General features: G+C 49.5%; 1 protein-coding gene across 1 annotated transcript in view; it reads left to right on the forward strand.

Moving 5' to 3' along the window:
* The window catches only part of LOC135913748 (guanine nucleotide exchange factor DBS-like), a 286399-nt gene that overhangs the window by 61313 nt on the left and 203241 nt on the right, over positions 1 to 21845 (forward strand). The window contains exon 2 of the mRNA XM_065446389.2: positions 15792 to 16213. Coding sequence (XP_065302461.1) covers positions 15856 to 16213 — 358 coding nt within the window. The 5' untranslated portion in view covers positions 15792 to 15855. The remainder of the gene's footprint in view (positions 1 to 15791; positions 16214 to 21845) is intronic.

Here is a 21845-nt window from a genome sequence, read left to right on the forward strand (position 1 = left end):
TGTGGTAAACAACTTGGGTCGCGCTGCGTACGTCGTATCGATAAGCGCACCCATTCTTGGCCAGTCTCCCGTAATGAACGTGCCAACGTGACGCAAGGGGTGTGTAGCCCCCCTTTTGTCATTAAATCCCCCGCGTGATTAAATCCATAGCACCTCATTCGCAACCGCGGCCGCTTGATGGGCAGCAAAGTTTACTAGGGATGAGTGACGGTTGCTACGGTGTTTCAGCTTGGGCTGCTGTGATGACAAGATCTACTGTGTCGTGTATCATTTGGCATTGTGGTTGGCACTGAGATTGCCATATCGTTTGCGCGGCCTGCGTGCGCGTGTTGAAGCAGTACAATCTACTGAAACAATTCCTTCTTGCGTAGCTGTGCTAAGAATTATTATTATTATTATTATTATTATTATTATTATTATTATTATTATTATTATTATTATTTGCTGACGCCATGATCTCTAAAATTTTGCTAGCGAGGGTACTTAGGGTGAAGTCTTGCTGTAAGGATTGGGATCGGGCACGAAATAGATGGTAGCTTGCCCATGCCTTCGTCCAACTCATCCACGCTGAGGACGTTGTTGAAGGGAAGGACTTGTTCTCGTAGAGAACGAAGAATATGGGATTTATTTACAGAATCTACATGAGGATGTTACAGTTCATCAGTCTAGCATGACTGAAAGAGAATGCACACCCAGCAGCCACGCGACGGCTGCTTATAAACTGTCCTCCCTAGATCCCTAGGTGAGAGAAAACGGCCGTTCAACCTTCGACCAATGGGAGCATCCGAAGTCATCGTAGCCGACCCGCCTTTGAGGGGGAGGGTTTACAAACTCACTTCCGCACAGGTTTTCACTGAACACACCGAGGTGAGAGGGTTTCTCGCAGACAGAGGTCTTGACCCGAGCAGGCGCCTCTTTGATCCTAGAGCTGACCCTGCAGTCAGTGGCCGCCGCGTTTGTCCATTGACTGTGACCTCTTCTGCTGCCCCTGAGACCGCACCGCAAAACATCTCCTTCCAGGAGTTCCCCCGCTCCACTCAAACCGTGAAGGCGACGGCGACTCCACGAACAATACTTGGTCCACCGACCGCATCTAGACATAGTGGCGCCGATGGGCTGTTGACGCGGCGCATTGTCGTCCTTACAAAGCGAGTCGCCGCAGCAGACTGGGAGAGTTCGGAGGTCGCTTCTCCTCTAGATCGCCACCCCCGCAGCTGCGGCGGGCCGGCCCAATTTCGTAGGTCGATACCTATGCAGGCCAATCGTAACAATGCGCACCCAAATATAAGGAGAAGTCGTCCAGAATTTGCGAATTCGTGTTTTAGTTCTGGTTTACCGCAGAAACATCGGCGGACGAACGCTGCAGCGGCAGTATTGACTGGCATTGCGTCTCGTTGTCAAATTACTCGAAGCGTGACTAAATAGCATGGTGCGAAAGAGGATAATTTCATGACGGTGCGTCGAACTGAAGTTTGTGTTGTAGATTTTTTCTTCCTTCTCTTTTTTGTGTGAAGCGCGATGTGAGGGAAAGCAACTTAGAACGCATAAAAACAGTAAAAGTGATTCTATCGCTGTCATCGCTGATAAAAAAAGAAAACGAGAGAAAAGGAAAAAGAAAAGAAAGACCAGGTTGAGCCTCGACTAACTAGCCCGGGTCGCCATCTTTTTGTGCATAAAACGCTCTTCTGCTGCAGATTCTATTCAGCGAAAAAGTCGATTACGTGCCACTTCATAGTAAGTGTTTTGTTGTATACGGCATGTAATACATAATCATTATGCACACTGCCCATTGTTGCAGGAGCTGGAAGTTACATAATGTTGACGTTGCGCATTATATAATAACACTATTTTCGTGCAGCTTCATGTTACGTATACTATCAAAGGCGCGACCTACCGGCATAGCCCTTGAACGCCCAGCTTTCAAGTTACAGAATAGTAAATAGCCTTGGCCGTACGTTTGAATTTGTTGCTGAGAAGACTGAGAAGCTGGTTACATAAGTATTGTGTTGGTTCCTGTCGACCGGTCTTTGTTCAGCTGCTGGTACCTCATTTCAACTCGTAGGAGTAAAACGAAGCGCAAATGGTTATGCGTCGTTTGCCACGCCCAAATCTCATATCTCGGGCAACACATGAGTTGGTAGCATAACAATTTGTTTCCTTAAAAAAACTAGGCATATTTTTGAACCTGTGTCTAGATGCACACATTATTTAAGGGTCCTATTTGGTAGTGCAGCTAGGATCCCGCATTGTAATGGTCCCTGTCGTGCGCTCTTAAAATTTTTGCACTTTTATAGGTGTATGACGGATGTTTGGTTGCCCCATAGGTAACACCTTCACGTTTAAGGGATAAGATCAAATCTGTGATGAAGACCCATGAATTTCTTTTCCAATTTTTTATGGCAAGTAAGAAATTTTGGTAGCTGCAACACATGTAGGACACGAAAAGTGCGTGAAATAAACCTTCAATGTTGTCACTTTGAAATATCTTGTCAGATAGTTTTCTGCGTCCGAGGGGGTCAGGATCATTACACGGCTTTCAACTACGCTTTTTCTCATTGCATGTGCAGTTAGAGCTTACTCTCACGTGCAACAAATTTTCATAGCCGTAAGATATGTGCGACTGTTACGCAGCAGACAAAAAAAAAATTAAAGTATGGTGTTTTACGTGCCAAAACTACTTTCTGATTATGAGGCATGCCGTAGTGGAGGACTCCAGAAATTTCGACCACCTGGGGTTGTTTAACGTGCACCTAAATCTAAGTACACGGGTGTTTTCGCATTTCGCCTCCATCGAAATGCGGCCGCCGTGGCAGGTATTCGATCCCGCGACCTTGTGCTCAGCAGTCTAACACCTTAGCTACTGAGCAACCACGGCGGGTTACGCAAGGGACAAGTTAACACCGTTAAGGGTGTAAAGAAATTAGAATGGGCCTTGTTCTTTTGGCGGCCGTGGCATCAAGACGGCGTAGGTAGTGGCAAAAGAATCCAGCTGATGGGGCGAGTAAGTATGACATTTTTTATAGCAGTCTCTGAAGGGCTCGCCACGTGAGTACCTTCACGCAGTACCGCTTTCCTGTTTTCTCATCCGGAACAGTCCCGTTCGGCGGAAGATGTGACTACCTGAACTTTGCGCACATATGTTTGGCGCTTCGACGGTACGATACTGACGAGTGCGCACCTGTAACATATTCGCGAAAAGGACAAGGAGTATTGAGTAAGTCACAGCTCATAAACCACCCATCTTGAGCATTCTTGTGATCAATGGAGCGCCTAAGTGACTGACTGAATAACCGATTCGGGCAAAACTGGAGGTGTTTTCCACTAATACGATGTCCCTTGAGAAATCGGCAGTCATCAGGGTTCGGCGGGAAGCACCAGGACTGCACAAAAAGAAAGGAAGTCAGCCGGACGCCGACATTCATATGGAAAGTATGCCCATGCCGAAAGTCAAGCAACCGCACATCTGAGGGTTGCAGATACAGAATCACGGAGGCAGTGCCACAATCCTGCAGCGATTAAGCAGATCGACAGCACAAATCTTGCACCTCATCCACCGCATTACCGACAGGCGGAATAGACTAAAACAGGTGGACGTGATCGGTACCATCAAAACCCTCATTACTAGCAGACTGACTTACAGAACACCATACATTTCCCCCATCCGCAGCGAGACATGCAAGCTTAACGTCCTCATCCGAAAAGCGTACAAGCAAGCAATGGGGCTCCCACCAGGAACCTGTTCCAAACAATTGGAAGAGCTCCGCATGTACGACAGCAAATAATAAATAATAGAAGCGCACCTGAAGAGCCAAAAAATGGCTGTGGCTTAGGTAAGGTTAAGCCCAGGATGCGAAGCATACTAGCCTTTATTTTAGTTGTTGAACCACTGTTTAGCCTGGTGAACTGCTGTTGCTTGGCTATATTTGGTTCGGCTAGACGAAGAAACAACTCATGCATTACCGCTTCGCCTTCAAGAGTGGAACGCGACAGCGTTCCCGTCGACCCGCCAAGGGGTGTAAGACAATGGGCTACAGGGCAGCGACTACGCGCCCCGCATTGGACGCGGTGAGCGTCGAGCAAAGCAGCGTTCGGCGCGGCAACGAAATGTGCGCCTGAGCAAGAGACGCACGCCTTAGAAAGAGCTCGTTTCTAAGGCAACACCGCATTCACTAGAGGCGCTTTTGTACCGCTTTGAAGCATCGTACTCGTGGCTCAGTGGTAGCGTCTCCGTCCCACACTCCGGAGACCCTGGTTCGATTCCCACCCAGCCCGTCTTGCAAGAGTTGAGCCAAAGCCACTTCTCCTCTGTCGTGACGTCACGGTGTCACGTGGTTTCATGGCGACACCGCCGCGCCTGAGGAGCTGGGTTGAGCTCTCGTAATATGCTTCGCATAAAAGACAGACTCCCGCTCACGTAACCCGGCTGGTGCATCCTGCGCGGCGCGGATACTCCACTCCTGACAACGCGGGAGCGCAGAAGGAGTGCGTCCCACCAGATATCTGTAGAATGCCTCTACGTGGTACCTGTTCCAAGAAACACGCATCTCGTCTACCACAGGGATCGCCGACAAGCACGAGCGAAAGCCCTGCAGAAAAAGCACTCCATTTCCTCCGACACGAGGTTCACGGATGCGGCGAGGTACCCAGACGGGGACGCTAGCACCGTCAGCGTCGTGAACCAAAACCTTCGGCAGGTAGCCGCGGCGACATTGCTGTGTAGAGACGCTACCGGCGCTTAGGAGGCGGCCTTCGCGTTAGCCATTGGCACAAATCAATCAATCAATCAATCAATCAATCAATCAATCAATCAATCAATCAATCAATCAATCAATCAATCAAATGTTTTATTTTCAGCATAATAGTTGGGGGCCATGCCCTATATAAACGGGGCGTAGATGAGGTCGTTGTCCTCACCAACCCACAAGCGGCTTCCACAAATTACGCTAAAGGTAAAATATCACAAGTAGCGCTTTCTTGCCCACGAAAGTATACACTGCAGAAAACAGCCTCTCCGCCTTCCTCCCTTGCCCGCGCAGGAAGACGCCGCCGCACCAAACTTCCATCTTGCTTGACTCACCCTCGCATGCTTTTCCTCGCACTTACAGCATACAGCACGCGACTTCGATGTTATCGCACTTGGACTTTATGCGGAACATCACGGCGATGACGACGACGATGGGAATTCGCCTGTAGTGTCCATATATAATCGCTGTCGCAAAATAAGCGACGAGTGGCGTGATGTAAAGTGTGTCGCATTACAGAAGTACACGTAAGTCGATTTCTTTCCACATACGTGACGCAAAAAATTGTTTGTCGAAATGGAGTTGTACATGGCCAGACTGCACAAAGTTAGACGCTCTACAAGTGCCATAAATGCTGCGTTAACGTCATTTCCGCGCAGCCAACCTTTGCGCTTCCCGGACAGTGATCGCACATGATATCTGCGACGTGCACAGCGACGAACGGAATTTTTTCTTCCTAGCGTCAATGATGTAGTTCAAGAAGAAAAAGTAAATTAAAAAAAATTACGTGCCGCACTGTGATGTGGTCTAGGTACACGAGCATATTTGCATTTCGCCCTAATCGATATGCGTCCGCTGCGGCTTGGGTCGAATCTGCGGCCTCCATCTCAGCAGCACGACGCAATAGCCACTAAGCTAGCACGGTGGGTGGAGGAGGAAGAATAATCAGCAGTAGCAGAAGAGGACGAACTTAAAGGCTGAATATGTCACAACTGTTGGTATGGTGCAAGTTTGTTCGCGTGCAATATATAGCTGCCATATTGCCTTGATAGTTGAGATAGAGCGCGCTCTTTCGTAGAACAGCGCAGCTTGGCCCCGCGCGAAGGAAGCACGAGATTTAGCAGTGTGCGAGAGCATTTTTCAGAAAGCCTGTTTCTATTCAGCACGAAAGCAAGCAGCGAAGTAAATTGCTCTCCCTACGGTACAGGTGCAGGTGCGCTGACTTCGTGCATCGCTCTGCTTCCGTGAGACATTCGAGGGGGCCGCACTTGCCTGTCTTCTATTTATTATTTTGCACCGTTTTCTTCTTCTTTTCCTTTTTTTGCCTCATAGAATGCGCATCATGCGGGCGCCTCACATCTCGGTCCGTTTGGCAAGTTCGTGAAACCAAGATGGAAAATCCATCTCGCACCTTACTTCAGAGCTCTCGAATAGGGGACTGAAGATTTCGGTCTGCTGTTAAATTTTCTTTCACGCACACTCTCTCTTCTTTTTTTGTCGCGTCTAAGTAACTTCAGCAATGTCTTTCTTTTCTTCTTTCTGGTGGAAAAAGCACGCGCGGACTATCGGACTTCTTCCTTTTGTTTGCCCGCTTCCGTTCGTCCGGACTTTTCGTTCCCGTTCGGAGACTTCTTCTTAAAAATGTGAAAACGGCGGGGAGCCTGCACTGAGCGGTATATTATGGTGGCTTTCAAGCATCGCGCCGCAAAGAGAGCGACGCAGCGAAGCGAATCTTGACGTTCTTCTCAACCGCTCCTCCTTATTTTAGACATTTCTCTGTTCTTTTATTGTGCTCTTCACCTTGCATCTGCTGAAGTGCTCCACTGGTTTCGTTCCCACGAGGTGAAGCCTAGTCTTTCTTGAGTTTGCGTCTCTGGCTCGCTGCTCGGAACGTTCCCGTCAAGGACGTCCTCTCTTCCATGCCGAAACTCGAGCAGTTCGCCCGAGATTAAACTGCTGTCTTCCGAGTGGCGGTGGACCTGATAGTTCGTGTTTTTTTTAACTTTTGATGTCTCAGACGGTGGCCTCGGGTGGCACTGTGTGCCCAAGTACAGAGAGCTACGTATGTGTACGGGTCTGCGAATGTGAGGATCTTGCCAGTTTCTGCGTGTGTCCCAAAACAAGGGGATCCTAGAGCGTGCTGTTCTTTTGCTTGTGCAGACTGTTGTCGACCCTTGAAAGGCTAAGTGCTAGATGGAAGTAGGAAAAATAAAGTTAAAACGCACTCCTAATAAGGGCTCCGGGTGTACGGAAATGTACACTGGAGAATTCTGCGTGCTCACTAGACTCCAATGTCGCTTGAGTAACACAAGGCGCCATCTTTCGCAGTTTGCTTCTGATGAGAATTTGAGTATCTTTCGTGAAGGTCGCCTATTCTTCCCTATTACGATTGATTGCAAGTTTTTGTGCTAACTCCTCGTGCTTTACATCTCAGGCGTAAACAGTAAAACGAGCCTAAGCATATTAATAATAACGAGGTGGTGCGTGATAGAATCGAAAAGATGACGAATGCGTGATGTGCAACGCTGAGGTATCGGGATAATTAGCAAGAACGTACGTTGTCGGGTCTGTAGTTTCTCCAGCAAAATCTTGACCGTTATTCCTTGAACTATTCGGCAATGTCAAGAGTTTGAGCGGTGGTTGGTGCGATGGAACCAGTGAACGTTCGATGGAGAGCCGGAGGTTGTAATTACACTGCGCCGCAGCCATGCTGTGTATGCGGAGAGAGACCGTGACATTAGCATAGCGTATGAAAGCTTGTTTTCTGTAGGTCATGATTAAAGCAACGCCAAATAAGTTCACTTGCGAGGTAAAGCAAACCAGAAAAAAATGTTTTACTAAAGAAAAGTTCCCCTTTAAAAAAGTTCCTCAGTTTCCTCTTTCAGAAGAATTATCATGCACGCGAAGCCTGTGCTGCAGCGCAGCGTAAAAAGGACCCGGAAGTCTATCAGGTGTCGCTCTGAGGCGAGGGAGAGTGTCTAGGTTGGGAAACTGCGTCACTAGAGCTCTGGTGGCACCGCGCCCGCTCGCCCATACACACATTCAAAGCTGAGCAAATACGCGAAAATGGTGTTGAGACTTCGCAGCGCCACCGAGCAATGACGGTTGTCAGGGATAACCTTAAAAAGAAAGCGCCAGAAACGCGTCAGGAACACCGTTTCTGTAGACGCCGACTGTGTGAGACAGCAAGACGCTTTCAAGCACTATCATCCTTGCTAGCTACCCTAACACTTGTCGAGGCTGCAGGCCATCTTGTCTACGAAATGAACCGCGAAAGCTTCCCAGCTGATATGACGTGTGCACACTGATTACGCACAATTACGCTGATCAAGATAAAAACAATTCTTCTTGATTCTACACCTCCTTTGCTTCTACGCTATTGGTCAAACTTTTTCGGGCTGTTCTCATTTCGCCTGTCAGTTACGCCACGTCACAAAACCGCGAAAGCTCACCACGTCAAAGTGATGTGCTCGCACTAGACTAATTGAATTCTGGGATTCTACGTGCCAAAACCACGATTTGATTATGAGGGACGCCGTAGTGGGGGACTCCGGATAAATTTTGACCACCAGGTGATCTTTAACGTCCTCCCCAATGCACGGGACACGGGCGTTTTTGCATTTCGCCTTCATCTAAATGGGGGCGAAATCAACAAACCTGAATTTTTTTGTTAAATAGCCGAAGACTTTTTTCGAAACGCGTAAAAGATGGCTGCCAATTATAGCTCTGACACTGGCTCTGGCACTCGCACTGGCTCTGGCATCGGCACTGGTGGGGAATAAATTTATCTGTGTACAATCAACATTTATCCGCAGCAGTGACACGTTGCCGAGCACTTTCAGCACGTATAAGACATCGCTTTGCCAACTCTTCTTCGCTGAGGATCTTTTCAGAGGTACCTTTAATCTTCCGTAGCTGGTCGCCGTGATTTTAGACCAGTCACCACAAACTAAGCAAGTGGAAGCAGACTAATCGCAGAAACTGGCACTACCCTCCTCATCCGGTTATCTACTTTCACTGCGTTATCTCGGACCCACCGAGACCCTCTCCACTTGCGCGCGCTCCTCGCCTCTTGTGAGCCAATTAGGTGAGAAAATTCCCAGGTGTCCTAGCTTAGCTATCACCTAAGAGACGCGAAGGCGAAAGCCTTGTAAATCGTACTTTAAAACACCTTAATCCACCCTAACTCACCTTAATTCTCCTTCACCCACCCTAATCCACCTTAATACTCTTTCATCCAACTTAACACACCTTAATCTACGATAATCTGCTTTAATCTAATCACTAATTAATTAACTTTGCTAATCATTCATTATCTCTTATACACGGCTGGACATGCTTTGGTTCTCTTATACATTTCATTGGATCACGTGATATTTTTCTACTTCACAACGCGACCTTGAAACGTACAGATCTAAGGCTTTCACCTTAAAAGCTTGTCAAGGTAGGCATTGCCATTGGCTTTTAAAGCCAGCAAAAGTGACTTCTATCAACGAGAAGAGCGTTTTATTGGGCTGTTCAAACAACGCTGTGGTTCAGCGCCCGATGCGTACATCGGCATTTATGTAGCTTTGGCCTCCGCCGATTTCAATAAAGTCGGAATGGAGTAGCTTTACGTCATATGGTCAATGGTATGGGAAATGAGCCGATCGTGTACATTTGTTGATTCGTTCGTTACGCTCAACACCATGTGCATTAAACACTACTTTAATGAGAACTCCACAAACAAAACAGCTGAGAGATCACAATATGGCCGGTTTGTCGTCTTGCGTTGTTGCGCCCTCATAAGCAGCAACATTACACAGGGAGACATAATGCTGCAGCACTAAACTCACCAACATTTCGCAGCAGCACTAAACTCAGCGACATAACTCGGCAACACACTCAGCGACAAGTAATGCTCTCGCATTTGCACATCATAAGAATTGCTTAGGTGCCCCCGTAGTTTTATGTCTCCCCATCCATGTCTTATGTTCGACATTTCTCGAAGCTATTTCTCACAACGGAAATCGCACACCTGCTCTCGATGGGTCGATGCGCGAAGGTCACGCTCAAGCATGGCGCGAAGTAGGAGAGCACGCCATTACGCGATAAAAAGGGACTAGGCTAAAGTGGGAGAACGCTGTTGATGTGGGAAGGCGCCAGCAGGCGCCAAAGGCCCCCTGTTGTTGTTGATGCTGATGATGATGGTGATGACGATGTTGTTGTTCGTCTTATGGTAGGCGAGCACGTTAGCTATTTTGGTGACTATCCCGGATGCGCGTTTGTTAGAGGTAAAGCTACGCACAAGTGAACGACCAGAAGACCGAACATAAACAAAAAATTAAAGGAGTTCCACCCGAAAGCTCCATCCGAAAGGAGAAGCACCAATTGCGATATCAAATTAGTAGATAGCAGTACGAAGTAAGGATAGTAGTTTCATCGGTCGTATGAACTTGTAAACATTCGCTTACTAACTAAAATAACAATGATAGAATATGTAAGAGTGACTCAACGTGGACGTAGAAAGAAACAAACGCACAGAGACAGCGCTGTCTTTGTGTACGTGTCTGCTTCTTTCTACGTCCTTGTTCAGTCGCGCTTACGCACCCTGTCATAGATTCAAACCAACTAGCCCGCCAACGTGTTTTAACTATGTTAACTAAATTAACCAGCACGGTGTCACGCGCGCACAGGTAAACATGAACACATCTTGCTCGATGAGCGCGGAAACTCGCTGTCAAAATTCTGGAGTGAGAAATCGCGGCAGCAGCAAGCGAATTGACCTTGATCCATGTCTCGCTTCAGCGCGAACAAAACGTCGAAAGCACAGCGCATAATGAAGCTACCGGCACTACGCGCAATCTGCAAACATCTCAGATCGCTCTGAGGATGAGGCCCGCGCGGGCGTGCACTTTGAACACGTCGCAGATCGCTTTCAAGACACACGAGTGCCGGCAACGCGTCCCTACGGCGTCCGTCAAAGGCCTATACTACGGCGCCCGCGATTCGCGTGGCCATCGCCGTAGTAGACGCCATCGTTGTCTCCACTCTGTATGGAGCGGCGGGCAAGAAGGACATCGAGGCAGCCTAGCAGCCGCAGAAGTACACGCTTTCTCCATCGCCTGACACCCCTGTCTCGCGCGCGAAACGAGAGGGCAAGCATCCGGGCCTCGTTCCTCGCTCGCGCACGCGAGATTGAAGCGCGATCGCCGGCTCACCCTCACAAGCTTTCACTCATACGGAAACTCACGGCGACGCCGACAGCAGAAGTACGCCTGGAGTGTCCATATAATTGCTATCGCATTGAAAACGAAACATTAGACACTGCATGCTACACACCTAGAGGCAGACGTCATATGCGCCTAATTTGAAGTGACGACAGGCATCGGTGCTAGAAATTAAAAGACTATTGTTGTTTGTGATTGTTGTCGTGCGTTGGTTTGTCGTTGATCTTACTGAGCACGCACCTACTTCGTGGGATAGAGCAAGGATCGTCGATAGGTAGGAGTAACGCGCTGGTCGTGATTCCGGCTACCGCCATTGTTATTAAGGCGAAAGCCTTAGGTGTCTAGTTGGCGGCATCCTTGGCGGTCACCTTGGCCAAATTGTGCCATGATAAGAAATTGCGGACGCCGCAACATCACGTCAACAAATGCTGCGATTGACGACGCATTCCTCAGGGAAGTTCCTGTAAACAAAGTCAATTCGTGGCTTTGAAAAAAAAAATGGCTGTGGCTCAGCTAAGGTTAAGCCCAGGATGCGAAGCATACTAGCCTTTATTTTAGTTGTTGAACCACTGTTTAGCCTGGTGAACTGCTGTTGCTTGGCTATATTTGGTTCAGCTAGACGAAGAAACAACTCATGCGTTGCTCTGCTTCGCCTTCAAAAGTGGAACGCGACAGCGTTCCCGTCGACCCGCCAAGGGGTGTAAGACAATGGGCTACGGCGCAGCGACTACGCGCCCCGCATTGGACGCGGTGAGCATCGAGCAACGAAGCGTTCGGCGCGGCAACGAAATGTGCGCCTGAGCAAGCGACGCACGCCTGAGCCTTAGAAACAGCTCGTTTCTAAGGCAACACCGCATTCGCTAGAGGCGCTTTTGTACCGCTTTGAAGCATCGTACTCGTGGCTCAGTGGTAGCGACCTTGGTTCGATTCCCACCCAGCCCATCTTGCAAGAGGTGAGCCAAAGCCACCTAGAAAATCAGTCTCTGTAGCACGCCGCAACCTTCGCTTCTCATTCCAACGAGCAGCTCTGTCTCCAGGAGGCATCTCACCTCGTGAGTGTCTAGCAGAGGCAAGCGCAGCTGCTTATATACCGCCGCGACGCCGCGAGCGACGGCGCGAGTTGGAGCCCCGTTTCTCCTCTGTCGTGACGTCACGGTGTCACGTGGTATTGAAGGCGACACCGCCGCGCCTGAGGAGCTGGGTTGAGCTCTCGTAATATGCTTCGCATAAAACTTTGGTACATTTCGGCCAACAGGGTGGGAATCAAGCCCACACTTCCAGGGTGCGAGACGAGCACGCTTCCCTCAAGCCACGTATGCTCCACGGTTCTGGCTTAGTAAGGATGTGCGTAGTGCGTGCCTGATTGCAGACATCACGTGGTCACAGAGATGATCTCGTGCCACTGCTGGCGCGCTCGTCGTCGTCTTCTTCCACCGCTAGTTCTGATGACGCTCATCATGCCAGCGTTCCCACACTGCCCCTCCCTCTTCGAAGGCGGTGACGGCACTAGCCCACTACCGGTATGTGCGGCGATTTCGGCGTTTTGTCGTGCGCTCCGGTGGACAGTTGCCACAATTCTTCAGAAACGCATCTTAATCGTGACAGAAAGTGTGCCAAGTGTACAATCAGGCTTTCGCTTTAACGTTTTACAAACGTGTAACGTTTGCTTAATTACTGTCATCATCATTGTGGCAGCAAAACTTGTGCGCGCCTATATATATGCAGTGTAACTGATGACAACTGCCCCGGGTGCCATATTGTGCTCCTATGTGCTGTTATGACCATGCACCAATAACTGTGTTTAATAAGAACTTTATTTTTTTCCGATTTGGTCACTCCTGCCTAAATGCAGGCTGCAGCGGTCATTGCGCTTAAGAGCCAGCCGTGCCGCCTTACGAGGGCCATATACTTTGCTGGAAAAATGGCTTGACGAGTAGGAGGAGAACATGGTGCATTTTAGACAGCACATCTCTCTCTATTAACGCGATAGCGTTAACGGCCCCGCGCCGCAGATAAAACCGGCGTCGGCGCTGGTGTCGGCGGCGGCGACGTTGCTCGCATGAGAAAAACCATCCCGAACCACGCATCCCAATCCAGGCTGACCCTCCACCTGGCGCATAGGCGTTACTGAACAAATTGAATTTCTCATATTAAAATGCGTCATGAAAATCGTAAAGTACGACTTACACACCACCTACAGACATGATAGCGTCGGATTGTAATTTGAATATACGAGAAAACATAATTCTGTTACGCAGACACTTAAACAGGAACCCCTTTTCCAGCTGCCGTTCGAGGTGTGTCTTAGCAGGAGCGGCGCAACCCAGAAAGCTATACCGTTCGTGCATAGCGTTCGCCGCCAGCGTTTCCAGGAAAACATTACGGTTACATAAGCTGCAGTTGCCGGGAAGCGTGAGAAGCAGTCGGGAATCTTTGAATGCTGTCGCGTTCCACATTCTTAAATGCGAAGCTTATGCGACCTCCAATTTTTTTTCTCGTTTCTTCCTTTTTTTTCTTCGTTTGCCAACTACAAAGGAACACTGTACGCTCCGCATCGTCCAAGAACACAACGGCGTCAATGGCACAAGGTCACTTCTTACACGCGCAGTCGCGGCGGCTGCCAGTGCGCTTTGACCACGACCGGGTACGCGTCGGAAAGGAATAAGCGGCTGTGTGCAATGCTGTATCAGTCCCAAGGCAGGCGTGAGGAGCAACACTAAAGTATGGTATGGATTTGTGGTGCACTCGGGGTTTCGACACTGAGCCATTTGATTTCGACACCCCGGTCCGCCGCGACGGGCTACATGCCGCATCACGGCAATCGCTCTGGGTCAGAAAACTTTCGGGCAGAGCTTGTCAGTGTGCCCTTACGAAAGAGCACCGTAACGCGCATTAGCGATCGCCACCTCGATGGCAATGTCTCATTGACTGAGACTTTCTGCTGCTAAGGGAAGGGATTTGACTCTTGGTTCCATCGCCCACATCTGAATGACTTGGAAGATGCACCCGCCACGGTGGGACTTAACAGCTATGACTTTGCGCTGCTGAGCACTAGGTCCCGGGTTCGATTTCGGCCCACTGCGGCCGCATCTCGATGGGGGCGAAATGAAAAAAAGAAGAAGAAACAAAGCCCCACTTGTGTGTCGCGCATTGGCAGCCCGTTAAAAAACCCCGGGTGGTCAAATTAACCCAGAGTCCTCCACCATGGCGTATCTCATATACATATCGTTGTTTTGGCTCGTAAAGCCCCGCAATTTAGTTTAAATACTTTCGTGTAGATTATACCGGTGTACTTAGATTGCAGAGTGTAAAAAAGAACAGTTATGTTTAAGTGAATAATATGGATTGGGAGCTGTCTGAAGAAGCGTTTCTATACCAATATCTTGGTTTAAAATCGGAAGCCCAACGGTTTTTTTGTATGTCGCTATTCATAGGACAGATACTGCCTGCAGTGATACATTGTTACACTGAAATTGCGCACTACGGCAGCTGCGCAAACTGCGATTGCTACGTGTAGTGCAGTGACTGTATCTTGTAACCGTGTATGAATTGTTAGGTGTCCTTTTGTTCATGGGCGATCTTATATGGAGCATAAAACTGCATACAAAAAGGCTCTGCATGACAGCGTCCCCAGAACCTGGAACGTGTCTTTTGTTTCCGTATCTTGTTTTCGCGTTGTATTTTTTCTTCTTGCACGCCCGGACACTGGCTGCCCCACCTGTTAACGTGTCCACGCATGCTCTCAAACGCTTCGACTGAGGCTACAATATTGCTTGAACAAAAAATCCCTTGTATCTGCGCAAATAAGCATTTAGCAATCCCCTGCCACTTGCAGTGGAGCATTAAAAATTCATCAACCTCGTCGTGGTCGCTGTGGTCCAAATTTACGTGCATCTCTTACATTCTTGAACCAAAGCCTATCACACATAGTTGCATACAAACTCTTACTTGTTGAATGCGAACTACCACTTGAAGCTGACATAACGGTTTAAGACCAGCGAATAAAATTTTCTGGTTTTCTTTCGGCACTTAGCACTTCTATGGGCTAGTTCGTTTTCTTCTCTCACGCACGTGTTTTCTCCAGCTTGGAGTGATCGCCACCAATAAGACAGTTACCGACGCTTTTTCTATACCTACAATCCCTCCCTCCTCTTTTTCACCTTGGCACTTCTAGTACCAACGGACAGACTGGGGGGCTTGTTGGTATGTCATTATTTACACAGTAGCGCAAAAAGCACACGGACGGTGAAAGAAGCAGATGGGACACAGCGCTACTGTGTAAATAATCACTTCTAGTTGTTGCATTCCTACCCTTGCCGAGGTGTTTCCGAAGCTTGATGTGCTGCCTTTTCATAGAAACTTCTCGCGTGTCGCGTAGCTCCGCCCACAACGCTGCCGTGCTCGCCGCCGTTCTCTCCACGATACGCGCATGCCCGCGAAGGACCGACAGACAAGATAGAGATAATAACTTCTCGAAGAAGTTCTCTTCATACAAACGCTTTATGCAATGTTTGTGTGAATAGAACGTTCAAGCACGCATTGGGTTCGAACTGCGGAAAGGACGGACCACAATCCCTCGGTGGCGCATTGCATAGTGTTATTTCGCAGTAACAGACCTGACTTATCATTACAACAGAAAACCTTAGAAACAATATTGGGCTTTTCGCTGTCCACCGGACTCTGCAATCGCCCTTCCTGACGTTGTTCTTTCATCTCTTCCCTCACCTCTTTTTTATCTCCTTTTGCAATACTTACGTGCAGGGTAGCGCACCCGAAACTTGCATCTGTCTAACCTCCCCGTCTTTCCCCCTTTTCTGTTTGCCCTCTCTCTCCCTCGCAGGTGGTGCGTGGGCATGGCGTGAGCGTCGGTGAGCGCGGGACACCCCCGGGGGTCGCCGCCCGCAATGGAGTCCCTGCGGCTGCAGGGCCAGCGCTGGAAGTCGGCGCTGCCGCTGCTGTCGTCGTCGCGCACGTCGCTGCACGGCGCCGACCTGTGCTCGCCCTTCGAGTCGCTGGTCGGCAGCCTGCGCAAGAACGGCGCCGTCTTCCTCAGCAGCCTCAGCGTCGCCGACGACGCCCGGTGCGGCGGAGGCGGCGGGCCGCCCCCGTACTGCTACTCGCCGCAGCGGCCGCCTGCGGTGGTCGTGCACGGCGCCGCCGTCACTACCGGGTACCACCAGGCGCAGCAGCAGAGTGCCTCGTCGCCGACTTCGTCCTCCTTCGAGTCCTGCGATGGAGATTTGGGCTTCGACAGTGATAACGGTGAGCACAATTTAGGTTTCCAAGCGAAGCTTTCTTTTCCTCTTCCTTCGACTTTCCCCACTGCTGCTGCTGTAGCTGCTGCTGTCTGACAACACCGCGTCGTGAGGGGGTACAGAGCGTGTGTATACAAGACAGGAACGAGTCAGAGAGGAAAGGCGACGAGAGAAACTCATTCGGACCCCACCGCGTCGAATGTGCACAGTGCCCCCTGTAGCTCCCTGGGCGACGCCACATTAGCATCTTGACAGCTGTAATTATCCGTGACATTCCTCAAAAGCATTGCAGAAACTGCAACGCTTCGCTTTCTACTAACGTGCGAGTTCAGAGGGGATGTACATAGAACTGTAGAGAGGAGGAAGGAGATGAGGCAATTCCCATGCAAGGGGGCGGGGGGGCGTGTTAGGTGACGTGAGAAGGCAAGGAAACCTATTACTATACCACAGTGGTTACGGGAAACTGGATAAGTTTACGCCATAGTACGTTCCTACTATTTCGGAGAAATAAACACCATGCAAATATGTCAAGTGGCCAAATTACGCAGGGCGTGCAGAAACAGAGCCGCATTAATTAAAGCGCACCGCAGGGTTCAGGCGAAACTACGGAAGCGGTCGACCGTCAAATAAACATTTCTGTGCCCACCGTGGTGGCTTTGCGGCTATGGCATTGCTAGAGGTCGCGGATTTGATCCCGACTGCGCGATTCGCATTTCCGCGGTGACGAAATAGAAAACGCATGTGCACATAGATTTTGGGACACGTTAAAGAACTTCACGGTGTCAAAATTAACCCGGAGTCCGCCACTATGGCATGCCTCATATCCGGTTGTGGTTCCGGCACGTACATCTCTTTAATCCAATTCAAGTTTAATACTTATGCGACGATGCGATGTGCCATGTGAGGCGATGACAATGCTCAACCCTCTCAGATGTTATGAAATATGGCGCACAACAACGCCTCTAGCAAATACCTCTCCCTGTGTGTTCTGTGTACTACGCAGACAAACAGCAGTGGTGCACGCAAGGTAACGTTTAACGCCAACTCACCACTCTCGGTAAATGAGTTGAAATGAGTTGAAGACAGTTCCACAGACAGAAATGTCGCGGTAAATGAGTTGAAGACAGTTCGCCGTATTGTGCTTTTGCAGAGCGATTCAGTTACTAGAGTATAAACTCGCATCGCGTGTAGAAAGTCACTTTTACTCCTCACGACGTCATTTTTTTTCTCGGTGAGCAGTACACGAAGTGTTAATTCACGCGCGATACGCACATGTATTACACAATTTCATACATTGGGACCCACGCTCTATTATGCCGCAATTACTCAATCATTTGTACAGTAGCAGAGTAGAGGCTTGGGCTGATTGGCGGAACAATCTTTCACCAAGAAAGAATTCCACATTTTGCGCAGAATTCACAAGGAAATGCGAGAGGACGTCGCATCTTTTGTGTTGCCATCTTTTCTTCCTTGTGAATCGCGCGCAAGCTACCTTGATAAAAGCCCTATGTGCGTCTATGAAAACACGAAAGCTGAAAATACCGAGTACAGTTAATTACTACACTTCACGTATACGTACGCCATACACGATTATTTCAGCCCTAATGCGCTTTCTCACTTTTGCTCGAGTTTTGGGTATCGCCGCAACGCAGTTCGCGCTCCGAGCATTAGGAAAGAAAAAAAAAGAAAGAAAAAGCAGGATGGGGGTGCTGCTGTTCGAAATAGGAAACGCACTCCTGGAGAGGTTTGAATAAAAATATTCACCGAGGAATAAAACACGGTGCGCTAAAAGGAGAGGCGAGGCAATGGCCTTCTCCTTCATCGCCCACTTAGCCTTCTTTCGTTCGTCGGGGCCACCGACTCCCGGTCGCCTCAGCGGCGTCCCCGAGTGCAGCAGTTCAAAGCGTCGTCGTCGTCGTCGCCTCGTCGGCGTCAAATAGCGGGCGAGACGACTACGCGGAAGTAGTGCCAGCAGCTTTGCCGTCGCCGTTGTGCCCGTCACGCCGCGCCGCCGCGGCACCGCGCCAAAGGCATCACACCACCCTCGTCGCGCTGGTGCCACGCCATCGTAACTACACACTTCACTCCGCCCCCCCCCCCTGCGCCCCCCCCCTCCATCCTTCGCTCCCATCCGCCCCTCTCGTTCCGTCTACGCCAGGGACTACAAAACCGCAAACCAGTGGAGCTCTTGGAGCACGCGCGTAATACGCATGTATGTACGTATGTGTTTGTGCGCAGATCCAATGCATCCCTCTTCTTTTCCAGCGCCAGAGCGGTGCGCGCTCTCTGTTGTACACTGTGATTTTGTGTCGCACTGTTGGGCGCCGTTCCCTTTCTTTTTGTCTTTTTCGCTTCCCCCTTCACTTAATTCCTGCAAAAGTAACAGACTATCGCCGCCGGCGACGTCGTCGTTTGCGCGTTTTCTGTGCTGTCGGTGAAGAAGAAGAAAAGAAAAGAAGAGGCCTCTGCTTTTGGAGAAGGCATTGATTCTAGGCTCTGCTCGCCTTGCTGGCGGCGGGCCATTTCGGGCCCTATTCCTAGCGCTGGATCCTTCCGTTCCAACCTCCTCCTACCTCTTCCCCAATCCCTTTCTTCCCATCTCTCTCTCTCTTTCTCTCTCTCTCCTTCTTCAATTCTCGACCTCTTTCCTTTCCATCTCGCCTCTACGTTTCCCTCAATGCCTTCCTCCTCCTCCTCCTCCTCCTCCTCCTCCTCCTCCTCCTCCTCCTCATCTTTACAACAACTAAATCGCCTCGTTGTTCGCTTTTGCCTGCTCTTCCAAGCCTTGTCCTTCGAAACGCGGTCGACCTAGTTGCGTCGTCCCTGTGGTCGCGCCTTCTGCTCAGCGCATCTTATGCCTTTCGTTTCTATTCCTCCCCCATCGCTTTTATTGCACTTCTGGCCCTCCTCCTCTTACCCACACTCGCATTTCATTTTGGTTTGCTTTCCTCCGAGAAACGTCGATTTATTCGATGTTACAAATTACAGCGTTGTTATTATTAAGCGCCTTTGCATGCTCCCTTACTTTCCTGTGCGCGCGCCCTTCTACTCTCACTTATCTCGGGTCGCGTTTTGGCTGTTTTACTCGCCTCTCTGCTTGCGAGTGCCGTAATTTAAGTTGCCAATTTCGAAGCGGTGTGCATTGAGCAATTCGTGATAGAGGAGTGTAGAGAGAGAGGGGGGGGGAGCGGCGAAACTGAAACGAATTGTTGAATAAATATACGGGAGAATGACCTCGCCGTTCGCGTCTTCTCCTCCTCGCTCACTTTCTTTGCGTTCGATCTGGAGCCGCCGCTTTGTTGAGAAAAGCGCATCTGCGCGAAGGACGTACGCGTCTTGCCACCGCCGTCGCCGCAAATCGCTCGTTCTTATTCATTCCCCGGAACAAAGAGAAATCGCGGAGCGACAGAGGCTGTTTTCCAGCAGCGGTCGGATTCGAGGAAATAGACAGGCGGCTCTAGTAGGGCGACCGACCAGCTGCAACCGCTGCAACGACCAGCTGCAACCGAGTGAGATCAGATGGGCGCGTTCCTTTCTTTTGTATACGCACCCGCCATAGAAGGCACAAATAGAATATGAAGCGGTGTTGTTGCTGTTGTTAGTAGTGGTGGTGGTTGTCGTGGCTGTGTTGTTGATTCCAGCGGCACTGGCTTCGTAGTCAGTGCCTACAATTTCTCCGTCGGAGCTCCGCTTTGCAGAACATGAAGCGCACTGCCGTTTCTCGATTGGTTCACAGTCGCACAAAAACGCGAGAAGGCGTGACACCTGTTTTCAAACTACGCAATGCTTCTTCCGATTACACTATACCTTGCTCACATCCACCAGGAAATCACCTTTCCTCCAGTTAGTCAAAGAATCTCTCTTCTCTCTACATTCAGTAGAGGATGTAGGACTGTGCGTCGCCCAGTTTGTTGCGGTTTGTGCAGAGGAAAGAACAAGCACGTCCGGTCTTGAGAGCACAGGCCGGGATAAAAGTCGATTCTGTCCGGATTCTGTATGATGAAACCCACAGCTGGCTGAACTGCTTTGGAAATTTTGTGTCTGCAGTGTTGCATCTTTCCTTACCGCCTAATATTCCTACTCAGTCTACGCGCCTGGATAGCCATTTTTCAACTCCGCCAAGCGGAAGTAAAAGTTTCTGCGATTTGTGAAGTAAGACGTTATATCCGCGTGTTTTCAGCGTCCGCTCGAAGCCACAGGAACAGAGAGGTGTTTATTGAAAAAAATTCTTGCAGGAATTTTAGAGAAATGTCACGAAGATGGCTGTGTCTACATTAGTCGAAAAGGGCGAGCGTCTACACCCGGTAGAGAGAAAGAATAACTTCAACACCAAACGCGTCTTTGGATACGGAGGCCGGTATAAAATAACCAATTTGATTATATTGCGACGTCAATTACATTTTATATCTAGGCGGTCGTACCACGCAGTCCGGTATCGTTCGGTCATATTGCCCAGGAGGCGCACCGTGACGATGCCTAATAGACAAAAAAGGCTCGAGGCTGATTAGTGGACACGCGTGCAGTCATGATCAAGATAACAAATAACTGTCCTAATAAGAAAGAATACCGCTTCTGTTTTTCATTTGATGATTAGTTTCAACGTATAAATTTGAAACTAACATTTGAACCGTGGAGACTCAGCCGTTTCATACATATTGCTGTTTTTCTTTATCCTCTGCCATCCTCTGCATTGCGCATATACCCTTCGTTCGCTATACGCACACACTGTGTAAGCTAAACGTAGAGAGAGAGAGATGAAGAGGGAAGGCAAGAAGGTTAACCAGATAGTGTCCGGTTTGCTGTCCTACACTGGGGTTGGGAGGTAGGGGTTAGAAAGAGGACAGAGAGGAAAGGGTAAAAAAAAGCACGCACAGGCACACAAACACACACGAAGGGTGTTCTAATCAGAGACGTTCACAAAGGCCGGCAGATCGCAAGAAACACAGTAGCGCTTGCACGGCCTTCTTCAGTGACGTTAGGTCCTGTCGATGGTACAGAATTCCTTTTCCGATAGTGGTCGGTCGTCCAGCTGGTTTTCGTGGCGAAGGGATTCCCTCTGTGGACTGTACTGCGGGCAGTCGCACAAAATATGGCCCATCGATTCTTCATGGCCGTAGTGGTCGCAGGTTGCTGTGTCGGCCATCCCTATGCGGAACGCATAGGCTTTGGTAAAAGCAACGCCCAACCACAGCCGATACTGAAGCTTGGCGTCTCCACGGTGAAGCTTTGATGCGACTCGAAGGCTTAATGTGGAATCAAGGGAGTAATTCCTGAAATTTGGCTCATTCCATTGTGACGTGGTGCACTGGCGAGCAAGCAGGCGGAGCTTCCGTGCTGCGTCAGTTCTAGAAAGCGGGATTGGTACGTGGAGGTCCTCAGTATGGGCTGAACGGGCCGTTCATTGCCGATGATCCCGCAGTGACTTGGAATACATTGGAAACTTATTTCCATGAAATAAGCGAAATGTAAGTTTCTACTTTAAACAGCGGGTTATAGTTATTGCCGATGATATCACCATAATTATTTCAGCGAAGCAATACTTCTAGTGCACTTGACCTACGCTGGCTCGTAATATTGTCTTTATTTTGCGGCTTTGCAGAACTCTGGCTTCTACTTGTTCTTTTTTCTTTACGTGGCTG

Source organism: Dermacentor albipictus, chromosome 1 (genome assembly GCF_038994185.2).
Source record: "Dermacentor albipictus isolate Rhodes 1998 colony chromosome 1, USDA_Dalb.pri_finalv2, whole genome shotgun sequence".
In the NCBI taxonomy this organism is placed as follows: Eukaryota; Metazoa; Arthropoda; class Arachnida; order Ixodida; family Ixodidae; genus Dermacentor; species Dermacentor albipictus.